The following is a 27,359-nucleotide window of genomic DNA, read 5'->3' as shown; positions in this document are numbered from 1 at the left end:
GTATTGTGAGGCCCTGAGGCCCCCAGGGGTCACGAGGTTGAGGTGAAATGGCACAGAAGGAGTGTGTCAGGATTCTCTGCTTCCCTGAGGTATTTCTTTGGAGCTGGTTCCTCCTGCGGTCGTAGCTGTGCTGCCGTCACTCGGCGCGGTGGCAGCGTCTCCTGTGTCTGCGCAGGCCGTGCTGGGCTCTGCCTCCTCGGAGACCGGAGCCGGCTCCTGCTGTAAGCCTCCCCAGCTGGCTTTGTTTAGCCCCATGTGACCCAGCATGGTCTGGGACAGACGTGTGTCACAGAAACGGGCCCACTCTGCAAACAGCGGCTCAGCCACATATGTCATAAAGCCTGAGGGAGGAGAAAGGGCGGCAGATGCTGATTAGGACGAGTATTTGCATTACACGCAAGCTATTGATAACGGGGGAATAAAAACAGAGCCAAAATCCTTGCCTATTTGAATGTTGCCGACTGTGTTCATCTCTCTGTCGCAAAGTGGGCTGACTTCAAGTTTGTGCTTCTTCTCAATGTCTCCTGCAAGAGTGTAACAAAGACTTTAATAAACAAGAAGAAAGAAAGGACCTCCAATCTGGAGAAGAAAGAGCAAAACAAATAAGGGAAAAATATGGACAGATAACCTTGTTGGAAGAACTCCTCTGTCACTTTCTCACTCCACTGTTTGCTCAGCTCCCATGGTCTGCAGGGGTTACAGATATCTGCACACTTCAGGGCCATCTGCATTGGAAAAGCAAAGATAAATATGAACCTGCTGTTTGCTGAGATGCAGGAGCTTTTTTTTTAAACCAACACTGACCTGCAGGACGAAATGACGATGGCTGGCGGTGCTCATGCACAGGTTCTCCTGGTCCAGGTGCAAGCGAAACCTGGACAGGTAGTCATTCTGCCTGCTGATGTCCGTGGCCAAGATTAAGGAACCCAAATCCCTCTCCATGTTCAGCCTGAGGTATTACAAAGCATGTTTGTTTAAGAAAACACATTTTAAAGCAAAGAGCAGTCTTATGAAAGAACTCCGTTTCTGCACAGCCTTGTAAGTGGCACAGTTTGAGTTCTTTGTGTTTCTCAGTGTCAGACTGACCTGTCCTCAGCAGGCAAATGGGAGAACAGCCCAGTCTCTCTGAGCAGACCCACTGCTGACTTCCAGTGGTGGTTTTCCAGAACTGAGGTATTCTAGGTATACAAATGAGAAATTGTGTGTGCACGTTAATTTAATACATCGTACAACATCCTTCACTGAAGTCTTCTAATAAGTTAGGCAGGCTAAAGAGTGACTGCTTTGTTGCCTTACTCTATAGAGTGTGGCAAGATAGTGGTCAGTCTTGATGAGGAAAGGCTGGTTGACCCCAGGATGGTCCAGGTCATGGGTGGCAGCTGCTAAGAGTCCCAGTAAGATGTCTTTGGAGGTCAGAGACTTGGCAAGCTGCACAAAAAAATAATGCAAGAAGGGTTTAAAATACAAGAATGCCTTCTCCGAAGAACTCTCAGCTCTGCAAATAGCATACTTTTATTCAAAATCTGTCTGTAAGAGCACTTATTTGGATGCATTATCAAACGCACATCTTAATGGTAGCATTCACTGGTTAGACTGAAAGAAGCTGATGAGGAAAGCCTGTACTGTGAGTTGAATACTGTTGAAGCAAGAAACCTTGGCTATGCAAGAATTTTTTTTAAGAAGACCTTGTTGTGGCTAGCAAAGGACTGGGTGAGAGTTAGCTACTTAAACCCAAAAGAGCTCAAGTGTTTTGTCTCACCATGGGCTCTCGCAGGTAGCAGTACATGGCCTGTGTGACATCTGCAGCATGGACAGCGTTGTGGTACGGGTTGTCGCTGTGGTAGTCCTCCTGAACCATGACCAAAAACCTCCAGAGTTTGACCATGTCCAGCTGGAAGAGCTCCACCAGCCCATACTGGTTCAGCAGGTGGAAAGTCAGGGTGATCAGGCTGTTTCCTGAGCAAGAAGTCAAATCAGAATGATCACTCTGCATTCATCCCTTAAGTTCACCTATAAAAGCTGCAACTGAACGCTGCTGAACTCAACAATAATCACTTCTATTGCCAGTCTTTTTTTATGGATGCATCCATCTTTCCTAATTCTGCCTCCACTACACCACCTCCTCCTTCTCGGTCTAATTTTTAATAGTTGTGATTCTCACCACTTTTCAAGTTTAACTCGGGTCAAGTCAGAGACGGGTCAAGAACATGTCTTAAAGCTGTTTTGATGATTGGATTGAGGTTACCTCAATTATACAGTGCAGGATGTGCAATTATATACATGATAAGATTCCTTTTCATCCTCATTATGAGAGTCGCACTTAGTGGTTCAAAAATAAGAGAATGTAGAAAAAACGAATTACTTTTGTTTACCATTGACTTCCTGAACTCCACTGCTGCAGTCTGGCTTTCACACAGACCAGCTGCCCCCCCCCCCAAAAAAAAGGAGTATGATGAAAATACAAAGCACAATCTGTGAGGCTCCTTTCACACGTCAGCTTAAGAGAGTTGGAATATTTTCCCCCGTTATCCTTTCTCGCATGTCATACACAGCAGGAAATTGTCTGCTTCAGACATGCTCTCACTACAGGAAGTACTCCTGGTGGTTTGAGCGAGGGATCTTACTGGACGCAGAGGGGAGGAGGCAGCGCACAATACGCCAGAGTATTAGCTGCGCTATTTGCACACTGGTGCAATCAGACATCACATGGACACTGTACTATGCAGCTGAAAAGACCTGCTAATGGAGAAATGACTGACATTTCTCCCACGCACCACTGCCGAGTGCTGGAGTATGTCCCAGCTGTCATACAGTAAGAGGCGGGGTACACCCTGGACAGGGCACCAGTCTGTGAGGTTTAGAGAAATTCAGGGCTACAGTGCATGTGTGAAAACAGCTTATGGAAAAATATTCTTGAGGATTTTAGAGGTTACAGGAGTACACACAGAAAGGAGGAGGGGCTAATTCAGAAGAGTATGCACTTCTATCCTATTACACAGATAAATAAATATAGGGCCTCCACACCAATACACTTAAAATAATTTGAGTTTAGTTTAATACAAATCTAAATAATACAGCACTGTATATTCATTTTCTGTCAAGCCTGGGCTTTGCTTAGACATAAAACAGCTGATGTATATTTAAAGTAAAACAGTGACATAGCTGCAGAGCTAATCCTAAAACTGTGCCAGGTATCAGATAGATGGCACCAACGCCAACACTTTAAATCTCAACCAGAGGTCAGGAGTCACCAGTCAGTGTGCACGGCAATCAGCCACAACATTAAAACCGTCGACAGGTGGAGTGAATATTGATCATTTTGTTACAACACCTTCAGTGCTGTCATTCATGCGGGTGTTACTTTGATAAATGCCACTCGTGAAACATTGTTTCAGAGTCGGAACACGCACACCTTTTCTTCTTTTTACTTGGTCCCTATAAGGATAGCCACTGAAGATCATCTGCCTCCATCTTACTCTATCCATATCTATCCTCATGTGTCACACCAAACCTCTGCAGGTCCTCCTTCACTGCCTCTGTGGTCTCAGTCTTTTCCTCCTGCCAGGTTGCTTCTTTTTCGTCCGACTGTCACAAAATCCTTTTTCAGTATATCCATCATCCCTTCTATTTGCATGTCCAAACAATCTCAGACTTCCCTCTCTAACTTTGTATCCAAACTGCTCAATCTGATCTGAAATCTGCCTCATTCCCAACAGAAGCATTTTCAGCTCTGCCACCTCCCGCTCGGTCTCCTGTCTTTTTGTCATCCACCTTCACTCTAGTTCTTGGCCTCTAAAGTCACGCAAATTTTGTAATCAGACTGCAAGCGTGAGGCTCCATGTGGATGTAGAGTGGCCATTACATTGCAACAACAGCGCACGCGCGACATTGTGCCGTCTGTGTCCACAACAGAGTAAAATCTTCACTTTGCACGTCTTGTGTCCGTTCCCTGATGGCTGTTTTTGGGTCACAAGGTAGGAACTGTGGTTTTAACGTTGTGGCTGATTGATGTCAGTTAAGGCATCATGGCATTTAGAACAACGTCTCAGAAGTCCTACAGATTATATTTTACCTACCATTTGTCAACCTATCGAAGAGGAAAATGTCAAAATTCCAATTCCCGACTTTTTCCAGCATGCACTACGATAGAGAAAAGAGAGAGTTTTACGTGAGGTTTGGAAAAAATAAATTATAAAAAGAAAATGTGCACTTCTGTTTTATTGTGGTGCCAAATATTACAAATAGTCCCATACTCTAGCCTGTCCAGTGTAATCTTCATCGAGGATGTGGAGGGGTATCTGCTGGGGGACTCCTCGCAGCAGACGGGACGAATGCAGGTATCTCTGGAAGCTGAGCAGCCTGTGGACCCGCCTTTCAGGATCATAGCTGGCCGACGTGGAGCCGCAGCCCAGCCGTGCTGCGCACACAAACACACAGACGCACACGATATTTTACAAAGGATACAGCATCTAAAACAGACGACAACGTTGGGGCATGTTCATTTCTAAACCTCGTTAGGCCCGGAGAATTACTTGGCTCGGACAAGCTTGGTGGGGATCTGACACCAACACAGCAATACACAAACAGTTGCTGCTGACACAGCCGCCCACTCATAAGCCTTTCGTCTGGGATCACACAGCAGACATGCTTTGTCAGTGGTCTCTCTCCCTCCCTCTCTCTCACACGCGCACACACCCCACAAAAGGCCCTGTGTCTGAGTAAACTGTCGCTGCAATCCAGAAACACGTCAGCGTGAGGTAGGATTAATCTTGGGTCAAAAATGTCAACAAGTACACTCAAACGTTTTCATTGAAAAATGAAAGTGGTGCTTTATCGTGCACCTGTAAGCCTCAAACAAGGTTTATAGTAAGGCACACCTCAGAGACAAGAACACAGGCGTCTTTCAGTCACGCAGGACAGGACTAGTCTGTGACTCCTACCGGGGAGGCTGGTTTTTTTAGTCAAGATGCTCGGGCTGTACTCACTGTGAAGCGTTCGGAAGTCGATGCACAGGTACGGGTGGGAGCTTCTACGTTCCGGTTCAAATCCAACCTGACTTCTCACTCTCACATCTCCTAGAAGAAATCAACACTTATTTCCTCAAGATTCATACAGCGTGAAAAGAAGTCCAGAAGTGCATCCAATTAGTAATCTTTTGGCGCTATATCCTGGAGTTTATCTTGCTTTAGTGACACAAAGATGGGCTTTACCACATGACAATGTAGTAAATCTTCTTTCATTTGGATTTTTAAGAAGCTGAAACTTACTCTGGTTTTCTGGCAACATCCAAAGACAGAGCAAATATTTATATCTTACTAGTTGCTATTTTTGCGATTTCTGTTATTATAAACTGTTATTTCTCCCCGTGTTTCTTGCTACCTGCCCTTTTTAGTAGCTTGTGCTTAAATTGCTTTAATGTCAAACACTTTTACTTCACTGTCATAGCCTCATAGCACTGAATCCTAACAAAATAATCAACAAAATCTTTCAAATTTGCTTTTTTCTAGAAAACCTACAGAAAACCATTTATTATACCTCAGAGTGTTGACAGAAAACCTACCCCACCCCCTCCCCAATCATGTCTCAGCTTTTCTAAACAAGGAAATAATCCTTCTTATGTGAAGCTTTGGAACTAAATCATGACGTGTGACAGGACGCTGTGGTAAAACCCATCATCTCTGTACTCCCCAGCAAGCTAAAACAAGCAAGAGATTGTGGAAAATACTATTTGACCAAGACCCAGTGTGGACTATCCATGTGCGGGCACAGTCACACACAAGCACACACTCCCATGTTCCAGAAGAGGAAACTCAACGGACAGACAAGTCAAACAGCTGAGCATGCAATGCCATGTCTGCTCTACTATTAGTACTCCGAGCCACTGAGAAGGATCTATAGCCGATCTGTGACTGGTTTTAGTAGTCAGGCAGAGAAACAGAGACAGGCTCCAAACTCAGACCTAACAGACGGCGGCCGGCCTGCTTGCTTGCTTGCTTGTAGGCTGCAGTCGAGAGCAGTGAGAGCACAGTGAGGTGACAGGATGGTGCTATGACTGATGCAGCAAATGCTAGTGTGTTGTTCCAGGCAACACTGTATGTACAGCAAGACTCTATACTGCAGTATACTGATTAAAGGTGAGATGGTATGCTTCCAGCATAGCACTTAAATTGTGTCACGTGTGCATCAGTTTATCAACAACAACAACAACAAAAAAAAAGCAGTCACACCAGTGTGTTCCCACAACCACCTTGTTACTTACTTGCAAACAGCTGTTTGAATACTACACAAGTTCCTATCAAAATACCAAAAACTAAGAATTACTATTCACGGCATAGCGGCGCTAAACATTACTTTGAAAAGCTATTCATGAATGTTTAGTTTCGATTGCACAATATGAATTCTGCAAAAATAAACAAAAAAACACCACAATTCATGCACTTTTAGGCAGTCGTCATATGCCCATATGTATGCACATCTGTCACATCTGCAGCTGCAAACACACGTGCTCGGGCCCAGAGCGCGTCTGTCTGCGCGAGTTTGCGTGATTAGTGCGTTTTGAGTGTCAAAGGGTCCATGTCTCCTCTATGGTGCATTAGTGCTGGAGCTCTGGGGTGAATGTAGGTCATGTCATTATAACTGATGAGGCAAAAGCTCTGAGTCCTGCTATTTGAAAGCACATCAGCATTAACTTGGCAGACTGAACCCAGGCCCAGGCCAGCACCCGTCTGCATTAGCGTGCCTCTCCTTACACTTAATTTAATCTGAAAATCTACACACACAGATGCTTTATGCCTGTGACATATGAGACTGCCATCATACTTAGCTAAGTAAAATGATTAAAAAGCTAAAGCTCCTTCACTCAGCTCAATGAAATGCTGTTATTATGACTAGACTAGGCAGCAGTCGACTCATGATCGTGCTGGAAAGAAACAAAGTATGACAATAATATGTTGTTTTTGGTTTTTTTCACATTTTTTTTTCACGCTGAACTGCGTCTAATACTGATAGCTCCCTGCCCGCTCACTACATTTCATAGCAGCAATCTAAAATATCCAAGAAGAATACAGACAGGATAACACTTCAAGCAATTCTACTCTTCTTCTTTGCTGCTACCTCCCAGCCAACAAGTATGATATGAGGTGCCAAAAGTTCCATGCAAAACAGCATCCTTGTTTAGTACACATACCTCGGGGGTATAACCAGCCTCTAATCGCACCATTATCCCCAGTAACCTTATTGATTACGGAGCTGAACTGGCTGCTTCCTAGATGCATTTGACTCCATCTGCCTGGCAGAGCTATGAACCTTCATCCTCACATCCATTTTCTAAGCTGCTTATCCTCTTTAGGGTCACTGAGTGCGAATGGACATGCACGAATGCACGCATATGTACACAAAAAAATAACCTCAGCCAAAGATGCTTTAGTTTATTTACAGTTAAAATAAAAACCGTATGCTCATCACATATCTGATTGAACTTTTAAGACTGAAGACTACCGATACACATGCATGCACGCACGCACACACACACACACCCTGAACCCTATCGTGACTTAAAAGATTAAAAAAGGCCAGGGATTGAAAGGATTCTGGACATGCCCTTAAATGCGCATCTCAGTGCTTTTATTTTTGACGATCACAGAGAAGGTAAACCTTCCGAGGTCTCGAAGTAGTGTGACTGTGTCTCTACTGTGTGTATGTAGAAAGAGCAGGTTAACACTTACCTAGCATACGAATATACAGCGCTGTCTGGTCAGAGCTGTCGTAGGAGATGGCCCCTCGTCTCTGAGCAGGAGAAAAAAAACAGAAGAAACGAAAAGAAAACATCAGCTATTGTTCAACCGATACAGTGCAACGCAATTACAAATGCTGCCGAACAACAAAGAGGTCCCGCCTGTCCAAAACCACGTGTGAAGTATAACAGTCCCTGATCACCAATAAAGACCAGTGGTGCTCGAAACATCACTTCTTTTTATTGGTTCAATAAATAATTGTAAACCTGAGCCCTGCAGCTGTTTTCTTACTATAACAATCACAGTGCAACAACAGGCGTACCCCAAAACACTTCTTCTGAAACATGTGCCTTATTATTTTTATTTTTTTTACATTTTAATGCATATGCAGGACTTGATAAGAGGAGGGTGGTGTAATGCTTCTGCTGCAGGTTCTAATCTCCAGTGTGTACTCTGTATACTCTGGTGTTATACTGATAAACATGCTCTAGCACCGTGTCATCAGCCTGATTCGGCACTGCTATCAGGCATGTGAGAAACACATGTGCTATTTGGGGACACACGCACACAAACACACAAACACACACACGCCAATAGTATTTTTTTGATGTGTGAGGTTCTTATGCAACTTAAAGATTTGCCTCAAAGCATAGTTTGAAAATGCAGAAGTATTAAAAGTATAGATATATTTTCTAAAGTTATTTATTCTGATGTCAGCACGTGAATGCACTTTGATTTAGTAAAAGTGACTATGGTGGAATTGACAGCTTGTACAGATGTGACGGACCAGCTTGCAACAAGTCAACTTATCAGCTTAAGAGTCTAAACTCAGAGCTTCTGGCAGCTGCTTCATAAAAGACTTTTTTTGCTTTGTCTTCTTAAAAGCAGTTACAGGAAGTGTTTAGTGGCCATCTGCTAACTGTTTATTCAATAAAGTCTGAGCTAAATCTAGATTTGGACATTGAATTTAGACTTTTTATTCCATGTCAGAGTGTGCCAAGGAAAAATAAAATGATGAAAAACCTTTTCAATGCAAGACAAAAGCAGAGGGAGCATTATGCGTAAATAAGATTAAACAACACTCAGTCCTTTCTAAATAGTACCCCTGTGTTAGGATTCGGTCTATGCCTTCCATAATCCAAAAAGCACACTTTAAAGCAGTGGACTAAGACAGGCCACAACCAGACTTGCACTATGATGAATAAATCTTTAACGTGCATTGAACGACGCCCATTCGTTTACTTAACCGTCATTCAGTTCAGGATGGAGCCTATCCCAGCTGACGACGAGCAAGCATTGTGATACACCCTGAACAGGTTGCCAGTCCATCACAAGAGGCAAACAACCAATCGCACCCACATTCACACCTACAGCCAGTTCAGAATCACCAGTTATCCAAACGTGAGTATCTTAGGACTGTGGGAGGAATCAGGAGGACTCGGGGGAGATCCCACACAAACACAGATACCCCTCCCCATAAAATAAAAAGCACATCAGGGAACTTTATTTATATTATTGTTCCTTGCACACAGAGACAGAGAAAGAGTTTCATGAAATTTACTGAAATGCAATTTAGTAGCAATTTCAAAAGCAAAATTAACTTCACTGCACAAAACTCTTCTGGAATATCACTTTTACTGCTTACTGTAACCCACGAACATGAAATACCACGTAAATGCTGTAACTTCCTGAAATACTTCTCTCAGTCAACACTGGGTTCAGCATCACATCCAAACAAATCACAATACCATTTCCTGTAAAGTAATGCACTTGACGCATCATGTTTTAAAATATGTAAATACTTCCTCAATATTCGTCAGCAGTGCAGCAAACGGCTTTGGTACACAGGCTGCAGATACATTTTTAATGCATTGGGGAAAAAAGAAAAGAAGAATAAACCAGGAAATAAACCATTTAGGTTATTCAGGTTTCGAGAGAGGAAGCAAATGAGTTGAAGAAACATTGAAAAATGTTCCAGCAAACCCTGTTTACTTCTTTATCCATGCATCCATCCATTCATCTTAATTGCTTATACAACTTAGGGTTGCAGGAGGTCAGCAGTCTATCCCAGGGTACACTCTGGGCTGGGATAACAATCCATTAGAGGATAAAATTTTTACTTTTATTCTCTGCACAAAAACAAAATCCAGTCCTAACTAGTATTCCAGTGCATGAAGGCAGTTGCGACAATAGTGTTACTTGCACAGCAGTAGCTGTAGCAGGCACGACTGCCGTAACTACATATTTGCTCTGTTGACAGACAGCTGCCCAAGGCTACAGTAAGGTGCTGGCTCACCTCTCTGTGCACTTTACACATCCTGGCCCCCCTCCAGGTCAACTCTTCACTCACCCTAATGGGGCTACCCTTGTCTAGAGTTACCCCTTTCACAGAGATCCTGCATAACTGGAAGATTACCTCACTGATTGACTCGGTGCCAGACTTACGGCTCTCTACTAGAACAAACTGTTTTTAAAAGGAAGATGTTTTGGTTCACTGACAACCAACCTGTTCACTGTATACAACTCTAAAGAACAAAAGGGCCTTACTGGATCCTTAACCCTCCAGGTTAACACAGGGCACCCTTCACTCAAAGCACTCTAATGAAAAGAGAGCATATTTTTATATAAAGGAAAGTTATAATAAAAATAGATTTAAAAAGGCAAAACTAGGAAGCTCTGTATTATGGTCCGCAACTACAGAGTACAGCAATGGGCTTGATAAATATGTCTAATCTGTGGCCATTTAACGACAGCCGGCAGGTCACACCGAACACAAACGCATGCAAAAACACAAATGCTCTGGCTTGTACACTCATTACCTCATATAATTAGGATTACTGTGAATCTTTCACACACACAGATATACACCTAACAATGTCTGTACTCTAAGCTCATGACAGCCACCAATCCAAAGCTAATATTTTACTGCCTAGCAAACAGCTTGACTCAGGGTGGGTAATGTGCAAAGCTGTATTTTAGTGTCAACAGGCCTCTGTGTTTACACATGGTGCAGTGTTTAGTGTGAGCATTATAGATTGTGGGCATGTTATGCACGGAGCTTGTGTGTGTGTGTGTGTGTGTGTGTGTGTGTGTGTGTGTGTGTGTGTGTGTAAGATGGGGGTTGGAATAGGCTGCAACACGTGTGGGAACTGTATAATGCTGGCTAAGAGTGGGTATGAAGAGTGACCAGCCCTGCTAACACAGCTAGCACCAACAAAACCTTTTGCCTGGCCACACACACACACACACACGCACGCACGTCCAGCAGCCAGTTGGGGCTTTCTGCCATGACCTCCCTTGTACAACAAGTTGGCAAGACCTGCACTTTGTGTATGTCACATTCTCACTGTGAACAGAAGGGAAAGTCAAATTTTACCCTTGAAATGGCCAGCCCACAACACACCCACACACAGAGACACACACACCCTCACATACCCTTGACACGCCTTGCTGCACCAACACACAAAGCCAGACAACCATGGGCCTGTCATGGTCCAACAAGAAGTTAAGTCACTTTTTTAAGCTTTGCGCTTCTGGCATTTATGCTTCACGGCTGTGACTGAGATAAGAAGACAGATGCAAGATATCAACTGAAGAACTTGAGCTAAATGTCACATGCACACTTAATTTATTAAACTACTATTAGATTACTATGACCTGGATGACTGAGAACCTACACAGATTTATTAAAGTTTAAAGAACAGTGTTTATTCACTTTAATTAACTACAAAATTGAAATTACAACATATAAAAAGACGTCCAGCACTGAGCTTCTTTTTTTTTTTTTAATTGGTAATTAAAGTTTTGTTTTATTTCTTACAGTAGTTTGAGGGTTTTTTAGGGCTTTAGAGACTGAAAAAGCATTAGTGCGCATTATGCAAACTATATGGTGCACACAAGAAAAACAAGAGGTCTTGATTTTCTTGCACGTAACAATACAAGCCTTAGAGTGGCAGGTAGATACTAGTGAATGCCCTTTTTCATGTCATGACCAAAACTTGCTTGATTTGTTTCCCAATGACTTTAATACAGTTAAAGTTACTCCAAGCTGCTTCGAGCTGTCCTCCAAGAAACTGCAGCTTTACAAACTCTGACTTCACTCTGGAGCAGTGCCAGTTTGCATTTGACCAACAGCCTCAGGGATGAAACAAGGCAGAGCCCAGATTAAAATTTCTTGCAAGTTTCTGTTCCCCTTTAGCATTTTCTTTAAACATTAGGTTAAAGCAAAACAGGGGTGTGATGGGTGAAACGTGACTCACTGGGCTGGAAAGCCATGAAGTCACCATCCAGCCATTTCTGGTGTGTTCAAGATAGTTTTACACAACACTTTTGTACTCTCTCCTGATCACCCCGAGCATTATAGCTACCAAAACCCAGAGATACGTGTGTACAGGATATGCTAATCTTGCCATCTAGATTTTCTAATAACTTGTAATAACTGCAAATGGAGTGAGTAAACACAGTGTGAAGTTGTTAGCTTTGCATAAGGAGGCAAAATGAGGACAGTTACAAGTCCAGATGGCATGTGAGTGAGCAAACATTTACGTTAACAAATCACCACACAAACAACAGGGCTGGCCACACCTTCGGTATATAGACATCTAGTTTAAAGACTAGCTGGCACATGTCAATCACAGAGCCCCTATGAAACAAAACAAATCATTATATTTTAACAGCAAAAAATGAACCCCCTTCTACCCAGTTCCCACTTGCTGTTAAAGAACCTGTAAGTAATGACAGTTGCTCAGGTCCCCAGGCTACTCTTGCCCAAAAACACTGAGGAATGAGAACATGGAAAGTTACGCAAGTCTGCATGTCAAAAGGTAGATTTCATCAGCTAGTATCAGTATTTGGTATCAACGTGGCTGGTTGTTACAGAAGTACATATCACTTCGATCACTGGTCACTTCGTTAGGTTCACTTGCTCAACTACTCAGTAACATAAGTATCTCTTTAGCCAATCACATGGCAGCTACACAGTGCAATCAGGAATGCAGACATGGTTAAGATGACCTGGTGAAGTTCAAACTGAGAATCAGAATTGGGTAAAGGGTGATGTGAGTGACTTTGAACTAGGCTTTTTTTTATTTTTTCATAAACTGCTGAATTACTGGGAATTTGGTGTAAACAACATGTAAGCATGGATGCGTCCCAGCTGACGTCAATGGTCCAAGCTGGTGGTGATGCTCTATAACGGTGTGGGGATATTTTCTTAGCACATGTTGGGCCTGTTATGACCACAGCGTAGTGTTCTCGAACATGACAACAGGTTCACAACAGCCTCCACTGTCACCTGATCTCAATCAGATAGAGCACCTTTGGCATGTGGTGGAATGGGACATTCCACCACAGCGCCTCGCTGTATCAATGTGTCGAGCCAGCTTTAAAGGCAAAAAGGGCCTAGCCCAGTACTAGCAAGATGTAACTAATAAAGTGTCAGATGAGTATATATAGAGATATTTACCAGTTAAAAAACTAAGCAAAACAAAAGAGAAAATAAAGGAAAAACAAACTCTACAATGCCTTTTGCAGAAATATTTTCGGTAACTTTTAGGTCAATTTATCAATTTTTATACCAAAGGGATCGGTATCTCCACTCCATTCCATCAAAACACTAGCTGAGGGAATATTTTTCGGAAGAGTCATCCCTCCAGTGACTAAAGAGACTTGGGACATTGTAGCAAAGATGCACCAAAGCCGTTCTTGAGGCACATGTGAGCCTAACATCTTACTAACACGCATGTTGGTTTTTCCCTTTAATTTGCACCAAATCTTCTGAATTATACACTTTATTAAAACTTAAATGAGTAACAATGACTCATTCTGAAGGTTTTTTCAATTTACTTCAACATAGCTTTAAAAATTTAACAAAACTTCTATTGCTTTCAGTGCCTTTAAATGAGTTGCAGTCTGTTGGTTTTTGATTGTAGCAGTCTGAGAACAAGCTAGCTTTAGTTCTGTTTGGCGTTTTAACCACTAGGCCTAACAGCGCAACCATTGTTCTCCCTGCAATTCCATCTAAGCTCGTTTACATACAGCTCTGTTTCTTATCTCGGCTTAGCGCCACTGCCTTGGGGCACAACACTCAGGTTTCTGAGGTCAGGACCTAATGTGAAAACTCCTCACTATGTGGCTGACCCCCAGGGCTTCGTTGTTTGTCATTTTCTCACCCGTATAGTTAAACAGACACAAACAAATATCAGAAAACATGCAGTATGATTAATGCATGCAGAATTAACCCAAAAACACTCATTTCAAAACACTCAGAAATTCAAAATCATTGCTCAAAAAGCACTTTCACCAGAGCACCGTACAGATGCCTGATGCCCTTTCAATGGCACAATCGAATGAAACATTCTCACACTTCCTGATTTGAAACACAGGCCTAAAACCGGCTTTTACTAGGTTATAAAGATCTTAGAATTTGACTTAAACTGAGGACCTGCCTATTCCAGTAAGCAAGTCAGCTGGGGCCAAGCAAATGAGGAAGCCAGCAGTATTCCAATAAACTGACATATCAAAAAACAAAGCAGTGCACACATAAACCCTACACACACACATATATGTAAATGCTCGAGATAAAAAGCAGGTGGACGGGTTTTTCATAAACCAAAAGCTTCCTTCTGACTTATGGCCTCTTGCAGCGCTCTGCTGTGTGGGACGCCAAATTCCAGAAACTGAGTGCTAACCTATAAACAAAAGCAGATCTGGAGTGTGTGTGCGCGCGTGTGTGTATAATATATATTTTAGCCACTACATACACTAAAACCCTGGATAGAGTCTACCTGCTGGAAGAGTGTTTTATGAGTACTGTGTCCACTGTTAGTTTTTGCAGCTGCAGTTAGTTTTTGCGAGACGCCCGCTGCTTTGGAGGAGAGGCCTGGGGTGAATTGGCCTGATATCTTGGCCAGCAAATGATGACGAGTGTAGCAGTGAGCAGTGTTACAAGGCGGCCTGCCTGTCAAGCAGTCATATATCCACAATCAGTGATTTTTTATTGTTATTTAACTTTTAACTAGTCGCCAAGTGTGTCATTAATTTTTCTTTTTTTTTTTTTTTACACCGAGTGCTTAAAAGGGCCTTATATACACACATACTGTAAGTCTACGCTGCACAGGAATTTCATTCATCTCAAACATCATCCCCAGGCTCTAATTGCCTCTCAGGGCCAACTTCATGCCCCGTCCCTCCTTAGAGCCTTCTGAGGAAAACAAACGAAACCCAGGTCACCAACCAGCGCGATCTGTCTGAGGTTTGAAACCAGTAGCACTGAGAAATAGACTCCCTTCCTGTATAGGCTCATACGTCAATAAAGCCACAGTAAATAAGAATAAAAATCAAGCAGCGCTGATGTTGTGGCTGTCGAAGTGCGTAGCCACACTCTCGTGGCCGACAGCACTCGACGCTGCAGCACAAAAACAGATCAGTCACGTGATAAGAGGGGGCCCCTTGCAGAGACAGGGAGGCAAACAGAAAGGGTGAGGAGTGTGTATGGTTGAATGAAGACAGGGTGCAATATTTGGCTCCTCTTTATTAATCAGCGGGTTAATAAACACCCGCAATCCCCCGCCTTCTTATCGGCAAGCAGCACAGTGCATTCCAGCTCAACTGTGTGAATTCAGCGTGAAAAGTTTTGGCGGCGCAGGGGTTAAATGTTTTTGTGAAAGGTTGTGAAACACCAGGCTCAGAGTCTGAACGGCTCCTTCAGCATTCTTACCACATCCTGAAACGACGTCAATCTGATGGCACTGCACAGGAGGAAAAAAAACAAACAAAAAAAACCCTTATCGGTTCAGTTAAAATCAACAAAGTAACTCCCACAAAAAAAAAAAAAAAGCACGGCACTGTATTCCCTTATCGACCTCTCCACAGAAACACCCACAGAAGCAATGAAACAAGCAGTGCCAGCCTCCACCCTTATGCACGGGCTTCTCATCATCATCATCATCATCATCATCATCATCATCTCCTCTTGTGCGTAAACATCTCAAATGAGGAGCCAATCTTGGGTCAGCAGCCACTACAGCACTGATGATATCTCTCACTGTGATATGACAAACTGATAGCAGATCAGTTCTCCCAGTCTAAAGCTGCGTTCCTCCCTTTATCACCAAAAATCATCGCACTGCTCAGGCTTCATCAATACTCCGTATTTGTTTATTGACCCCTTTTTATCTCTGCAGGATCTTTCTTTCTGAAAGTTTAAAGCCTTATCGCAACCGTGTGACCGTGCGTTACTGGCAGCAGCTCACGACAGCCAAACAAAAAGATGAGAAACTCTCGTTCCCACCCTGTGCATCATCTCTTAATATGAGATGTATGTAATAACACAAGTAACATACTGTCAAGCTGTGTGCAAATGCATTTGTGCTTTGTAGTTTAGATGAGAACCACATGACTCTTTGCAGCGTCCTCCTCTTGGTCCTTTCATTTTGCATCAACCTAATCTGACTTATTCGTGTCTTTGGTTCTCTCTTTTTCCAAGAGAAGCCAATGCGACGCCATATTCCAGGAAAATTCTAATTCATCTTTCACCCCACTTTGGGGATTTGATCAACTTACAACACCCATTGTGCTAAAGACAATGGAGGCATTGTAATGGATAAATGGGCCCCGTTTATTTAATGCCGTTGCTGTTTTCAACGCCTCTTCAACGGCATATTTACACCCAATCATAACAATTCCACAGTCACAGAGTGACATATTCTTCAGAGACTCCGACCCTACTCTTTCGTCCACTGTTTACGAGAGGAAATGTCTTCATCGGCGAGGGAAGGGGAGGGGTGCATCGGAGAAAGAGAAAGAAAAAGAGGGAGCTTGTGAGCGAGCGGAACAAGATAGCCAGAGAAAAGAAAAGGGACTGAGACTTCGACCATCTGTGAGCCTGGCAGCAAGCCAAACCACTGCCCACAGAGCTGAGGCCCATGCCTAACTGCCTCTTTCTGCAATGGTAGTCCAGCCCCGCTTCCACAAACAACAGGCCTGTGGAACCACACACAAAAACACAGCAGCCACCAAGGACAAATGCACCCTTATGGTCATAAATAGGGCCCAAAAAACAATATTTGTAGAAGTGTAATTGCTTGGTGACAAAGGCTGAGTGACACTGCCGTATGCAAGCAGGTTCACCCAATTCTGCCGATGTTCACAAGGGATAAAGACAAATGACTACAACGTAGGCTGGTCTCAATGTTGTCTGCAGTGTTTGTAAGCCTTCTCCAGTCCAGTTTCATGGGAAATGATTTTAACACTAAACAGTGCACTTTTTATGACAAAGAAGCAAAGGCTGTGAAGGCAGACCGGCCGAACTGAGAGATCAACGTGAGCAGGAGACAGAACGGCTTCACGGATTCTGTTTGTACATAAAAGGAACAATGCAGCATTATACTTATATTGATTTCCTTATAAGGATTTAGGATTTCCCCCAAGGAATCCTCCTTTGGACTATGGTCCAGAAACCACCATTGTGCAAGGACAGTTTGAGGATGTTGAATTGGTTTTATGAAAAGCCTCCTGACTGACTCAGAGAGAGATGTTTGCACAGTGTGTTCAGAGAGTGTTATTGAGTGACCACATGGTCCAGCCAACTTATCCAAGATTGCATGATATTGGTCACCAAAGGACAAACACTAATGACCCAGTGAGAAAAAAAAAGAAAAAAAGAAAGAGTGCTGACAACAGGCCTATGAATCGGTCTTTGAAGGGGCTGCCTGTGAGGATGGATGTAGGCTCAAAGCAGAGACACACATGGGTGGATATGTGGAGCAGGGTCCTGTACAAAGAACTAATGGATGGCCCATTGAAGAGGACGCTCACGTAGTCATAGACAGTTGCTTAATGCTCAGTTAATGGGCTGAGAGGTGCCGTGCAACACCGTGGGAGTTTCTGTTCACAAGCAACTAGCAGGATGTGACCCCAACGGCACGAGAATACACCCCGCTGCTACTTTTGTCAAGAAACACTGAATCAATAGTAACGATGCTTCCCTTTTTAAAAGGAGCGACACCGTGGAGAAGGGACTTCATTGACTGGTGACATGACGTGCAGCTTTTTGTTGTGAGCTGGCATCGCAGGCACATGCCTTGATTAAACTAGTGCGCTGGACAAAGGCCAAAGTGATGGTACCATTACCTCAGACACGTGCTCAAATGTGGTTCAGCGATTGGCTAATGTATTCAAAATGCACTGTGCTGCCTGCCAGTGTCTGTGTGTACATGGCAGTCAAGCAGAACATGACCCCCGCCGCCCTACACACACACACACACACACACACACACAGGCTGTTTTGAGAAGCAAGAGGAATAAACAACGGTAGGCTCACCAGAGGGACATTTTAAAGAATTCAACACTCTGAGAAAGTAGGAAGTTCAAGCATGACTCAATGATTTAAGCTCTCCTCCCAGCATGTTAACATAAATAACTGTGTGGCACGTTCCCTCTGACTCCCAGGAGTGAGCTGGTACACCTCAGCATCATGGTTCTGAGGAAGGCTACAAAGTTTAAGCTGAAGAGGCCTTTATCAGGGGGAAACATACACAAATGTAAAGTTGGCTTTGGGTGATGACTTGCTGTGTGTCTTAGGCTCTTGAAGATAAGAATATACAGTATGCCTCTGATGGAGAGCTCTCGCAGTGTGTGTGTGTGTGTGTGTGTGTGTGTGTGTGAGTGAGAGAGATGGGGCCTAAATATCCAGCAACCACCTGCAAGATTCCTGTGGATTATTTATATGGTTTCTGAAAATGATGTGGGTTTTAAGACGCATGTGCCCCCCCCCAAAAAAATAAAAATAAAATAAAATAATCGAACCCACTGTGATCAGATGATAGGAAATGATACGTGTTTTACCTGTGACAGCTGTCTTGGATCAGGAGCCCCGAAGAGAGAAGAGCTGGAGCTGAAACTAATGGCTCCCCTTCGGCTGAGGACATGCTTGGGAACCGGCCTGTCTAGAGGCAAAACCGGCAGCTGATAACATACTTCCATTGAATAGTCAGGGCTGAATCCGGATCAAAAATATAGGAAAAAAAAATGAAATATTTAATGGGAAAAAAGACAGCAGATGCAATGCGGAAAAAAGCAGATGAGTGATTAACTAGAAAATCTGCCGGGGGCAAGAAATAAAAGAAAAAGAAAAAATATCTTTCACTATTGTGGAAACGATCTGATATCGAGCTGCAAAGTATTTCTGTTCATCATGAGCGACTTAAAACTTGTGCAGATCGCCTTCATTGATGCTGTGTCTCATCTACCTCCAGTTTTACCCCCTTTGGTGTCATTCTGTCAGATTTAAAAAATAATGATAACAGTAATAAATCATGCTGCTGTTGCATTTGCCTCTTTCCTTCTCATTTTACTCAAATCCGGGCCCACGGACGACGAGACCTTCTTGCCATTTTCTGGGTCTTTATGAAATTGCTTCCTCATTTTCAAAGCAGAAAAAACCGTCCGCTCGCTCGGCTTTCGTGGCGCTCGCAGATCCGCATATCACGTATCCCGGCGTGTAAACAAAAGGCACGACCACTTCCAAAAAATGTCATCAACATATCATGTTGTATGCTACGCCGGCGGACGAAGTGAGGCAGCTCCAGGATGTGAGAGCTCGTCGGTCGTTGGCCCGGAGGACGAGGAGGAGGAGGAGGAGAAGGAGGAAGGGGGGGAGGCTTTCTCTCATTCACACTTTATACCGCCGGCGAGATTTTATCAACACGTAGGGCTTCTCCGTCTTTTTATCTGGAGCTGCATGATGAAGGAGCAATTGTCTAAATTCGCCGCTGACCGTAAAGCACTAAGTGTCTGGCTCAGAGAGGGGAACCCCGATGCTCATTTCACTCACTGCGACTCCGCTGGGTGTAAAGGAAACGTAGCGACGCGCACTGCAAATCTGGCAACCCTCTCAAAAAATAATAATAATAAAAAACAAAAAAAATTAATACCCTACGCGGCGTTTTTTTCCCCACTACGACTACCTACCTATCGTCCTACACATTAGCCTACTTTACGCTTTAAGAGCGCACACCACCTGCCAGAGATGGTGCTGTTGGAGCGAGCAGAGGGGAAAAAAACCGCCCTTGTTTTAGCTCGACCAATGGTGTGAAAGCAGCTGCTCCAAGCTACACGTCGATTGGACAGTGACGCTTAGACGGTATAGAAGGACAGCTATGATTAGCTGTGAGGCCAGGGCAATCCCAAGACCTATATGAGCAGTCGTTTGCCGACGGCGTGGACTTTCTCAAGGGTATTCCTCCACAACGGGGCTTGCCCTGCAGCGGTCGACATCATTGCCTGTGATTACCTTCCTCTCATGAGTCATACTACTCTGGAGCTGAGACTTACCGGGAGTTTAAAATGCAGCCTAAGAACAGCTGCAAAACCTTCATCTTTTGTTAAAGAGTGGCCATATATGAGTGCATGTGTTGACTGCGAGACAAAAGGAAATTCAGTACAAAAGGATGACTTTGAGTTGAGTGTTTTACTGTCCGCGTGCATTGTTTGGACCTTCCGTCTACCCCAGATATCTCTAACACACTTGGCAATTCATTATCTTTCACTATACTGTGTAGCTGCAATTACTCAAATCAACCCCTAAGTGAAAAATTACTACATTCACATTTTCACTCGAGGTTTCTCCGCCATGCCCGTGTGCTCGGGGACAATGGGTGTGCCATGGTAACAGCCAGGCCCATTGCCAGTGTATGTATAATCCCCTCCATCCCCCATTTTCACGCTCCTGAATGGTCTGAATGCAGTTCCCCACAGCCGTACCCCCCACAAAGAGAGGTCCTGGCATCTTTTCCAGGCAACTAAGGCAACACTGCAAAAACACAACAACAAATGTGTCATAGACAGTAGCAGGAGACGACGGAGTAGCAGAATACCTAACTCAAGCACAGCTATCCCATTATCTAAGGGTTGGGGTTTTATTTTCAGATCATTTCCTTTGTGTTTAACACTACTAAAGGAAACTATAGGGCTCAGTAGCAATACACAATAAGAGTTACTCTTAAATTTTATATATGTTCATCTAAAAGAGTCATCACACACCAGGGTACATTTGTGTTTTCCAGGGGATATGTCAAGATTAGAAAAGACTCACTATAGTGAAAGGCTGGCCTAAAAGTATCAGATATTCAGCATTCAATTAAATGGTAAAATATCTGTAGCTACTTGTTGGCTAAATGATAAAAGCAAGGGGATATCTTTTTTAATATAAATATGGAAATGGATTTTAAAAAGTTGAAAAAGACATCCATCTTATTAGCTGCTTATCCAGTTCAGTGGGCGGACTTGAGCCTATTTATTTATAGTTTATAGCTCATTTAAACAACAGAAGTTGTGCTCTAGAGGCAGGCACATTTAAATTCCGGGTCTCCAAAAACCCAGTTTCAAAACCCATCAAAAGCTGAAAGGTGTGTTTTTATTCTATTAAATGATTATTGTAGAATCGCAGGGATCATTAAAATGTGTTTAGAATTTGCAAACTTATGCTGACTCATGCCATAAATCTCGATACACTGCTCACCCCTACATACACTGCCTTTATATGTTAAAAGCATCAGTATCGGTATTGCTATTGGCAATACTGGCAATACAATATTTACTTAGTATCGGATGGATACTGCAGTATCCCCATACCGCTAGTATTCATGGTGGTACTGGAGCTGATCTGATAGTGCAGGTACCTCTGGGAAATAACACAAAAAAGGTAGGAAACACAAATGTGCTTGTTTTCAGAGGATTTGTTTGGAGGAATAAGAAAATAAGTGAAATTTCTATTTAAATATTCTGGGCTTTTGTTTTCAAAGCAAATTTGGCCTTTGCAAACCCAGGCAGATGATTAACAAAGTAATATTGTGAAGAGTTCATGGAACACCTCGTGGCTGAGAATACATTCACAAATGTTTTTAATGTGACGTTTCACGTGTAAATGTCTAAAATAACACTCCTTGCTTTTTTTAAAAATACCCGCCGTTGCAAACACTACAGAGATGGCCAGCCACAAATAGGCTGTACTGTTTTTAAGTGCACGTTTCTGAAACTGCTTAATCTAGCATGTGACGGTGTCAGTGTCACATCACACATGCGAGCACACGACGGCACACGCTTTACCCCTACTGCTTTAAATATACATCTTGGAAAGCTTTTTCATTCATTAATTCGCTCCTCAGCCATCTTTTTTTTTTGCCACACTCACACAAAAACTACCACACACCATGCATGGTGTTATATACTAGCACTGAGCATCAGTCTCAGGAGTTTTAATAAAACAAGTAAGGTGCAAACCTGCAAATTCCCTTCGGTGCCACAAGTGCAGTGTCTGCTTCTGAGAACCCCCAACACTCCACTCCCTGAGGACAATGTACCACGGTATCCCTAATTAATAATCTTCTACTACACTGCAAGAATCACTGGAGTCATTTTATTTTCCTTTACTGGCAGTTTTTCTTTCCTCTATAGGTCTCTTTGAAAAGCAGGTTCATTATGTGCACACGCAAACACAAAAACATAAAGAAACTGCGGATTTCTGATAGATGCTTATGATGCTCATATGTAATTTTAATGCTCATCTTCTGGATTGTATTTATGATCAGGTTAAAACTGAAGAAATGAACAGCATGCTTTTGAAAATGTATCGCTGTATGTATCTGGAGCCATCTTGTGGTAAAAAAGGGCCATTACAATGACAGTGTGCTTTTAGATTAAACCAAAAAAATAAAAATGATGTTCATTTAAACGAAAAAGCATCTCAAATATAATATAAAAATATAAAATAGAATATCTGGTTACTGCTACCAGCTTTCTGAATGTTGCATATCTTCTACAAATACCGCAAAATCTTTCAGTATGACAAGCTAATACAAAGATCACACAAACATAGCTCACCTAATTAAACATTTATGCTTTATGTGGAAAAGAATATGTCGAGATAAATACTACAAACTACATAAAACGATCATTCCAATTGTTTTAAACCGAGGCCCGAATGTTTCCCAATCGCCTCATCTCTCGTTTCCATCTACGCTGTGCACAATATATCTAATTAAAAAAAGAGTGTGAATCACAAGGTGTAACAGCATAATTGTGACTGCAGTGTCTGTGCTGTGCTGACGTCTGCAATGATGTCAATATGCAGCTGTGAAACATGCTGGACATACCCTGTTTTCTTTCTGCCACTAGATAGCACCCTTTTACTGTGTTGAAGGCCTGCACAAGTTACAGTGACAGCTCCGTAGTACAAGTACAGTACGATACAGTATTATCCTTTTTTGGTAACCATTAAGAGTTGAATTGTTTATTTATTTAAATGTGTAAAAACTGATTTATTATACAAATGTTATTAAGCAATTGGATCAAAACTCAACAATTAACAGATTAGATGTAACACTGACATTCATTGTCTGGCACAGGTGGAGATAAAATATTAGCCAACAACTGCAAGGTTCTCTGCTTCTCCGCTCTCTAACTGTGCTATCTAAGAAATTACCTCGTAAGTTATTTGGCCATAAGGCTGGTATTTTGCATAACAAAAACTTGATTTGTTAACTGGCAAGTGGGTAGTCTCAAATACTTTAATACTGTGTCTGCCTCTGCATTAAAAACTACAAAATGACCTTTGCACCTTGCAGAGGTGCAAGGTGCAAAGGTCATTTTGTAGTTTTTAATGCAGAGTTTCCCCCTCATTAAGGTCTCAGCACAGAAGTTAAGAAAGAAGTTATTGATCAAGCTCCTTCTGTAACGATGCATGAATAATTACCTCAATGACAGAATGAATATTCACAATAATCCCACTATACTGTGTTCATGCTTTACCCTTCGTCTAAACCAGATACCTCCTGATATTTGAACAATCAGCTACCAGCTGTTAAAATCACCCGGCTTCACTATCCTATGAAACAAAGCTTTAAAGGACTGCACTGTTCATGGTTTACAGGCTGTGAGGTTTAAACCAGGCTGAGACAAGCACTTGAATGCTGAGTGCATCTCAGTTTCCCATGACCATGCGGTGCAGTGGTGCTTGTTAAAACAGGCTGACGTCTCTTTTACGTCACCGCACGGCAGAGGATGTTACATAAAGTTAGGAGTGAAAATCAGGCTGATTGATTTCATCTTTCCTCTAATCAAGTGGCTTTATCGAATAGGATGTTAGACATTTATATGTGAGTGAGAGTTATCGCATCTCGTTCATCTGTTTATCCATCTCCCAGAAAGAGTGTGGCACATTTTTACTCTAACTCCATTTTCATTTTCATTTAGTTCAGTTCAGTTTTATTGAACTGATCACAACAGCAGTCGCTTCAAGAAGCTTTATATTGTAATGTAGCGACCCCTAGAATAACAGAGTTAAAATCCCAACAATCAAACACTCCTTTTGAGCAAACACTTGGCGATAGTGGAAAGAAAAAACTCCCTTTTTACAGGAAGAAACCTGCAGCAATACCAGGCGCAGGGAGGGGCAGCTATCTGCCACGACCACGGGTGTGAGCAGAAGAAGACGGGACAAAAGACACACTGTGGAAGAGAGCAGGGGAGTGATAATAAGTAGTTAAATGAGGAGTGGTGTGTGTGTGTGAGGACACAAAGAGTGTGAAGAAGAAACACTACGCATAACTAAGGAAGGATTCAGGATCACCCGGTCCAGCTCAATCAATTTGTGGATGACAAGATTGGGATTTTTCCGCTCTAAAACATTGTAGGTTGACATGTTTTGTTACACAACTGAGCCAAGTTGTGCAATTTTGAGCCATATTATACAACAGCATGAATGGTGCATTTTAAATGAGATCTTAACACAGATGTTAGTGGCCTGTATAGGGGACGGACTCTAAAGCCAAAGATAATGTGGCTACTGGAAAAATGCTGACTGAGCCTTTTTTTTCAGAGTCACTCTTTGAGTTTTGTGGGTTGTTTTGAGTATTTTTAAGTAATTTATCATGGCTGGAAAGTGACTCAGTGAGTTTGTGTCTTGATCACAAATGACACAAATGACGTGATCTCCACATAATGAGATCGCGTCTAAGTTGAGTCAAGCCTGACCTTTACTTATATTGTCATGGATCCCAGTCTGTAATTTTTCCATTAATCCCTCTAACAAACAAAAAATATAAAGAAATATTAAAACATTTTCATAGCTTAAATGATCTGTATTCATTTACACACTACTACTTGTGTTTTGAAGGTATGGTCAAAAATAACTTCTAAATATATACACAGCAATGAAGTACTAGAAAACGTTTCTGTTTATTACGATTAAAACAAGTAAGCTATATCTACAAAGTGTGACAATATTCCATTATGCCCAATTCGATTTTCATGATATTGTTCATTTAAAAGAAACAGAATAAGGTACTGTACTGCGCTCTTGATCTGCAGACCAGAAGCTATTAAAGTCCGACAGGCACAGGTGAACCTGGAAGCATTTTAGAGGATAATCTGACATGCATTCTTTAAAAAAAATACCAAAAAGTAGAGGCACGCCTCCTCACTGCTAACCTTAAAGGTCACTGCATGTTGAAGGTTCCTGCTCATTTATTCATATGATAGGGGATTGCTTACTTTTACAATGAAGTACCTCTTATATTGTCCAAACTCTTGGCTGTAACGGTACACAGGACCGCATGTAGTTTTCTTTTATAACTTATCATCACTGTGCATCTGGAAACGCCAGAGAAAAGATCTATTAGCTGGGATAACTAAGAGGACTCACTAAAAATGTAATCAGGGTAATCACTGAGCACTGGATCTTCTATTTCTTGGAGAAAATAAATGTGAATGCTGCTGCTAAATCAACTATAAATATTTGGTGTACAGCTGCTGTATCTCTTTGTATGTAACCCCAGTATGACCTCAGCAGTACTGCTCATAGTATCACAGTATCATAAACAGGCCTGCGTTATCATTTTGTTCTTTTGCAACATTAACACAGTGACGGCAAATCCTCGAAACTGCCCAGAGTATCACTAGTTCAGACCTGAACTATCCAGAAGTTGCATAAATGGATAAAGATCTGACCTTGCTTTTTTTTTTTTAACTACATCCTTGGCATTTAAAAAAAAATGTGAAGCCTAGCTGATGGTGTCGGTGTTCATTTCAGATGGAATACCTTTTAAGTCTTGCTAATTACTGTTCGACGTTAATATTTCTTCATCCCAAGCGAATCCGCGGTGAATTACTGCTACCTTTAAAATTACTATTCATTCTAGGGTATGATCATACTTTTTCTGACCCAAAGACTCTCAGCTCAGTGGATGATTTAGGACAGATATGGAGATGAAGAAGAAATGGACATTATCTGGAATTGCTCGCAGAGAGTTTTTAAATCACAGGCACTGACTGCTTGCCATCTGCGTGAATACAATATGACTTCCACCTAACTGAAATATTCATACAAGTGAACAGATGGCACCCTTTGCTCTGCTCCCTTTTCTGGTCCCTTATACACTTTCATCTTGCTTATGAGTTTGTAGACATCTTATGTGTGGGGTTATGTGTGAGCGCAGGTGTATTTCATGGCCTTGGCAGTGCATGCAGACCTTTTTCACGATTCACGCAAAGCACCGCTTACCAACGCCGAGCGAAAGAGGGGAACAGGAGTTTCACACTGTGCTCTTTAAATTGGCAGCTTTTAGCCTCAAAGGCAGCACTGTCTGGCATTCATATTGGCCTTTCATCTCCAAGTAATCTCCACACTGCTCTTAATTTGTCAATCTTTGTTGGATTTTTACTAACAGGCGCTGCAATATTATGAGTCAGATAGTAATGGCTGAAAAATTATGAATTCACTTCAATCACAAAGACATAACCCAGAACATCTTCTTAATTGATCTCATTTGAATTCACTTTTATCTAAATGGTGAGCATCTGAGCAGCCTGTGCTTGTCGCTAATGAATATGTAATCATGCTAGTTCAGCCTTTTTAGAGGTTACTGATTAAAACTGAATAAAGTGGTGTGCCCACAGCATCACAAAATGACTAAAAACTTCATTTGTAGTACATCACAGAGAAAAAACACATCAACAGAAAGGAAAACTGGGTGAGACACACATGAAAAGCTAAATGACAAAAATTAGTAAGAGCGGTGTTTTACATTTACATAGACTTGCAAATCACAAGAGATGGGAACTTTACTATTTGAATGTGTATATTTCTCATCCTTTTCCCCCCATTTTATTATTATTTTTTCACCTTTTTTCTCATTTCTTAAAGTTGATTCCTAACCTGCAAACCCCGGAGGGGACACTAAATGAAACAAAGAGACAAATTAGAGAGTGTGAGAGAGACATTCATTCATTTTCAGTATTGACATCTGTCTAAAATGTTTAAATATGACTCATTGATTCTGCATGAAAAGCACTGTGTGCACATCTATGTGGCTTTAAAGATGAGGTATGCTTAAATGGGTCAGAAGCTTCCACTATGAGGATCCTGCTACGTTCGCTTTGACATTGAGTTTCTAATTAAAGAGTATGTAAATATTTTTTGTATAGGTCAAATGTTTTGAAAAAGTGCATCTTTAATTGCTTCGTTTGCGTGGGACATTTAGACGTGACAAATATTTGGAAATAAAGTGAGGAACTCATACAGATTCATGAAGATGAGCACTCCATTAGCAGAGGACAGGGGTTTTAATT

At 42.2% G+C, this 27,359-nt stretch overlaps 1 protein-coding gene across 6 annotated transcripts; it reads right to left on the bottom strand.

Annotated features, from left to right (window-relative positions):
• Positions 1 to 6: 6 nt before the first annotated feature.
• Positions 7 to 19,740, bottom strand: pde7a (phosphodiesterase 7A). Of its 6 annotated transcripts, none has more exons than XM_005722608.1 (13): positions 18,579 to 19,740; positions 7,725 to 7,785; positions 6,260 to 6,292; positions 4,986 to 5,075; positions 4,254 to 4,417; positions 4,077 to 4,140; positions 1,760 to 1,956; positions 1,297 to 1,428; positions 1,087 to 1,178; positions 805 to 949; positions 629 to 725; positions 444 to 524; positions 7 to 341 (listed from the first exon to the last, which is right to left on the bottom strand). In XM_005722608.1, the coding sequence occupies exons 1-13, from the start codon at positions 18,714 to 18,716 to the stop codon at positions 67 to 69; spliced, it is 1,569 nt and encodes a 522-aa protein (XP_005722665.1). In that variant the 5' UTR covers positions 18,717 to 19,740; the 3' UTR covers positions 7 to 66. The 6 variants fall into 6 exon arrangements, with proteins under 6 accessions (XP_005722665.1, XP_005722666.1, XP_005722671.1 ...); XM_005722609.1 differs by having other exon boundaries at positions 4,986 to 5,072; XM_005722614.1 differs by lacking the exon at positions 18,579 to 19,740 and adding an exon at positions 8,107 to 8,153.
• Between the last annotated feature and the right edge of the window lie 7,619 nt (positions 19,741 to 27,359).

Source organism: Pundamilia nyererei, unplaced genomic scaffold (assembly GCF_000239375.1).
Source record: "Pundamilia nyererei isolate P.nyererei 1_Seehausen unplaced genomic scaffold, PunNye1.0 scaffold00007, whole genome shotgun sequence".
NCBI lineage: Eukaryota > Metazoa > Chordata > Actinopteri > Cichliformes > Cichlidae > Pundamilia > Pundamilia nyererei.
The sequence above is the reverse complement of the archived record's forward strand: the minus strand, read 5'-3'. Positions and strand labels throughout refer to the sequence as shown.

Coding starts and splice junctions, on each gene's coding strand:
- pde7a (XM_005722608.1), bottom strand. CDS start 18,716: ATGGAAGTATGTTATCAGCTGCCGGTTTTGCCTCTAGACAGGCCGGTT. Junction 4,141..4,253: donor ATTACACTGGACAGGCTAGA/GTATGGGACTAT, acceptor TCTCTATCGTAG/TGCATGCTGGAAAAAGTCGG. Junction 950..1,086: donor CATTTGCCTGCTGAGGACAG/GTCAGTCTGACA, acceptor GTAATACCTCAG/GCTGAACATGGAGAGGGATT.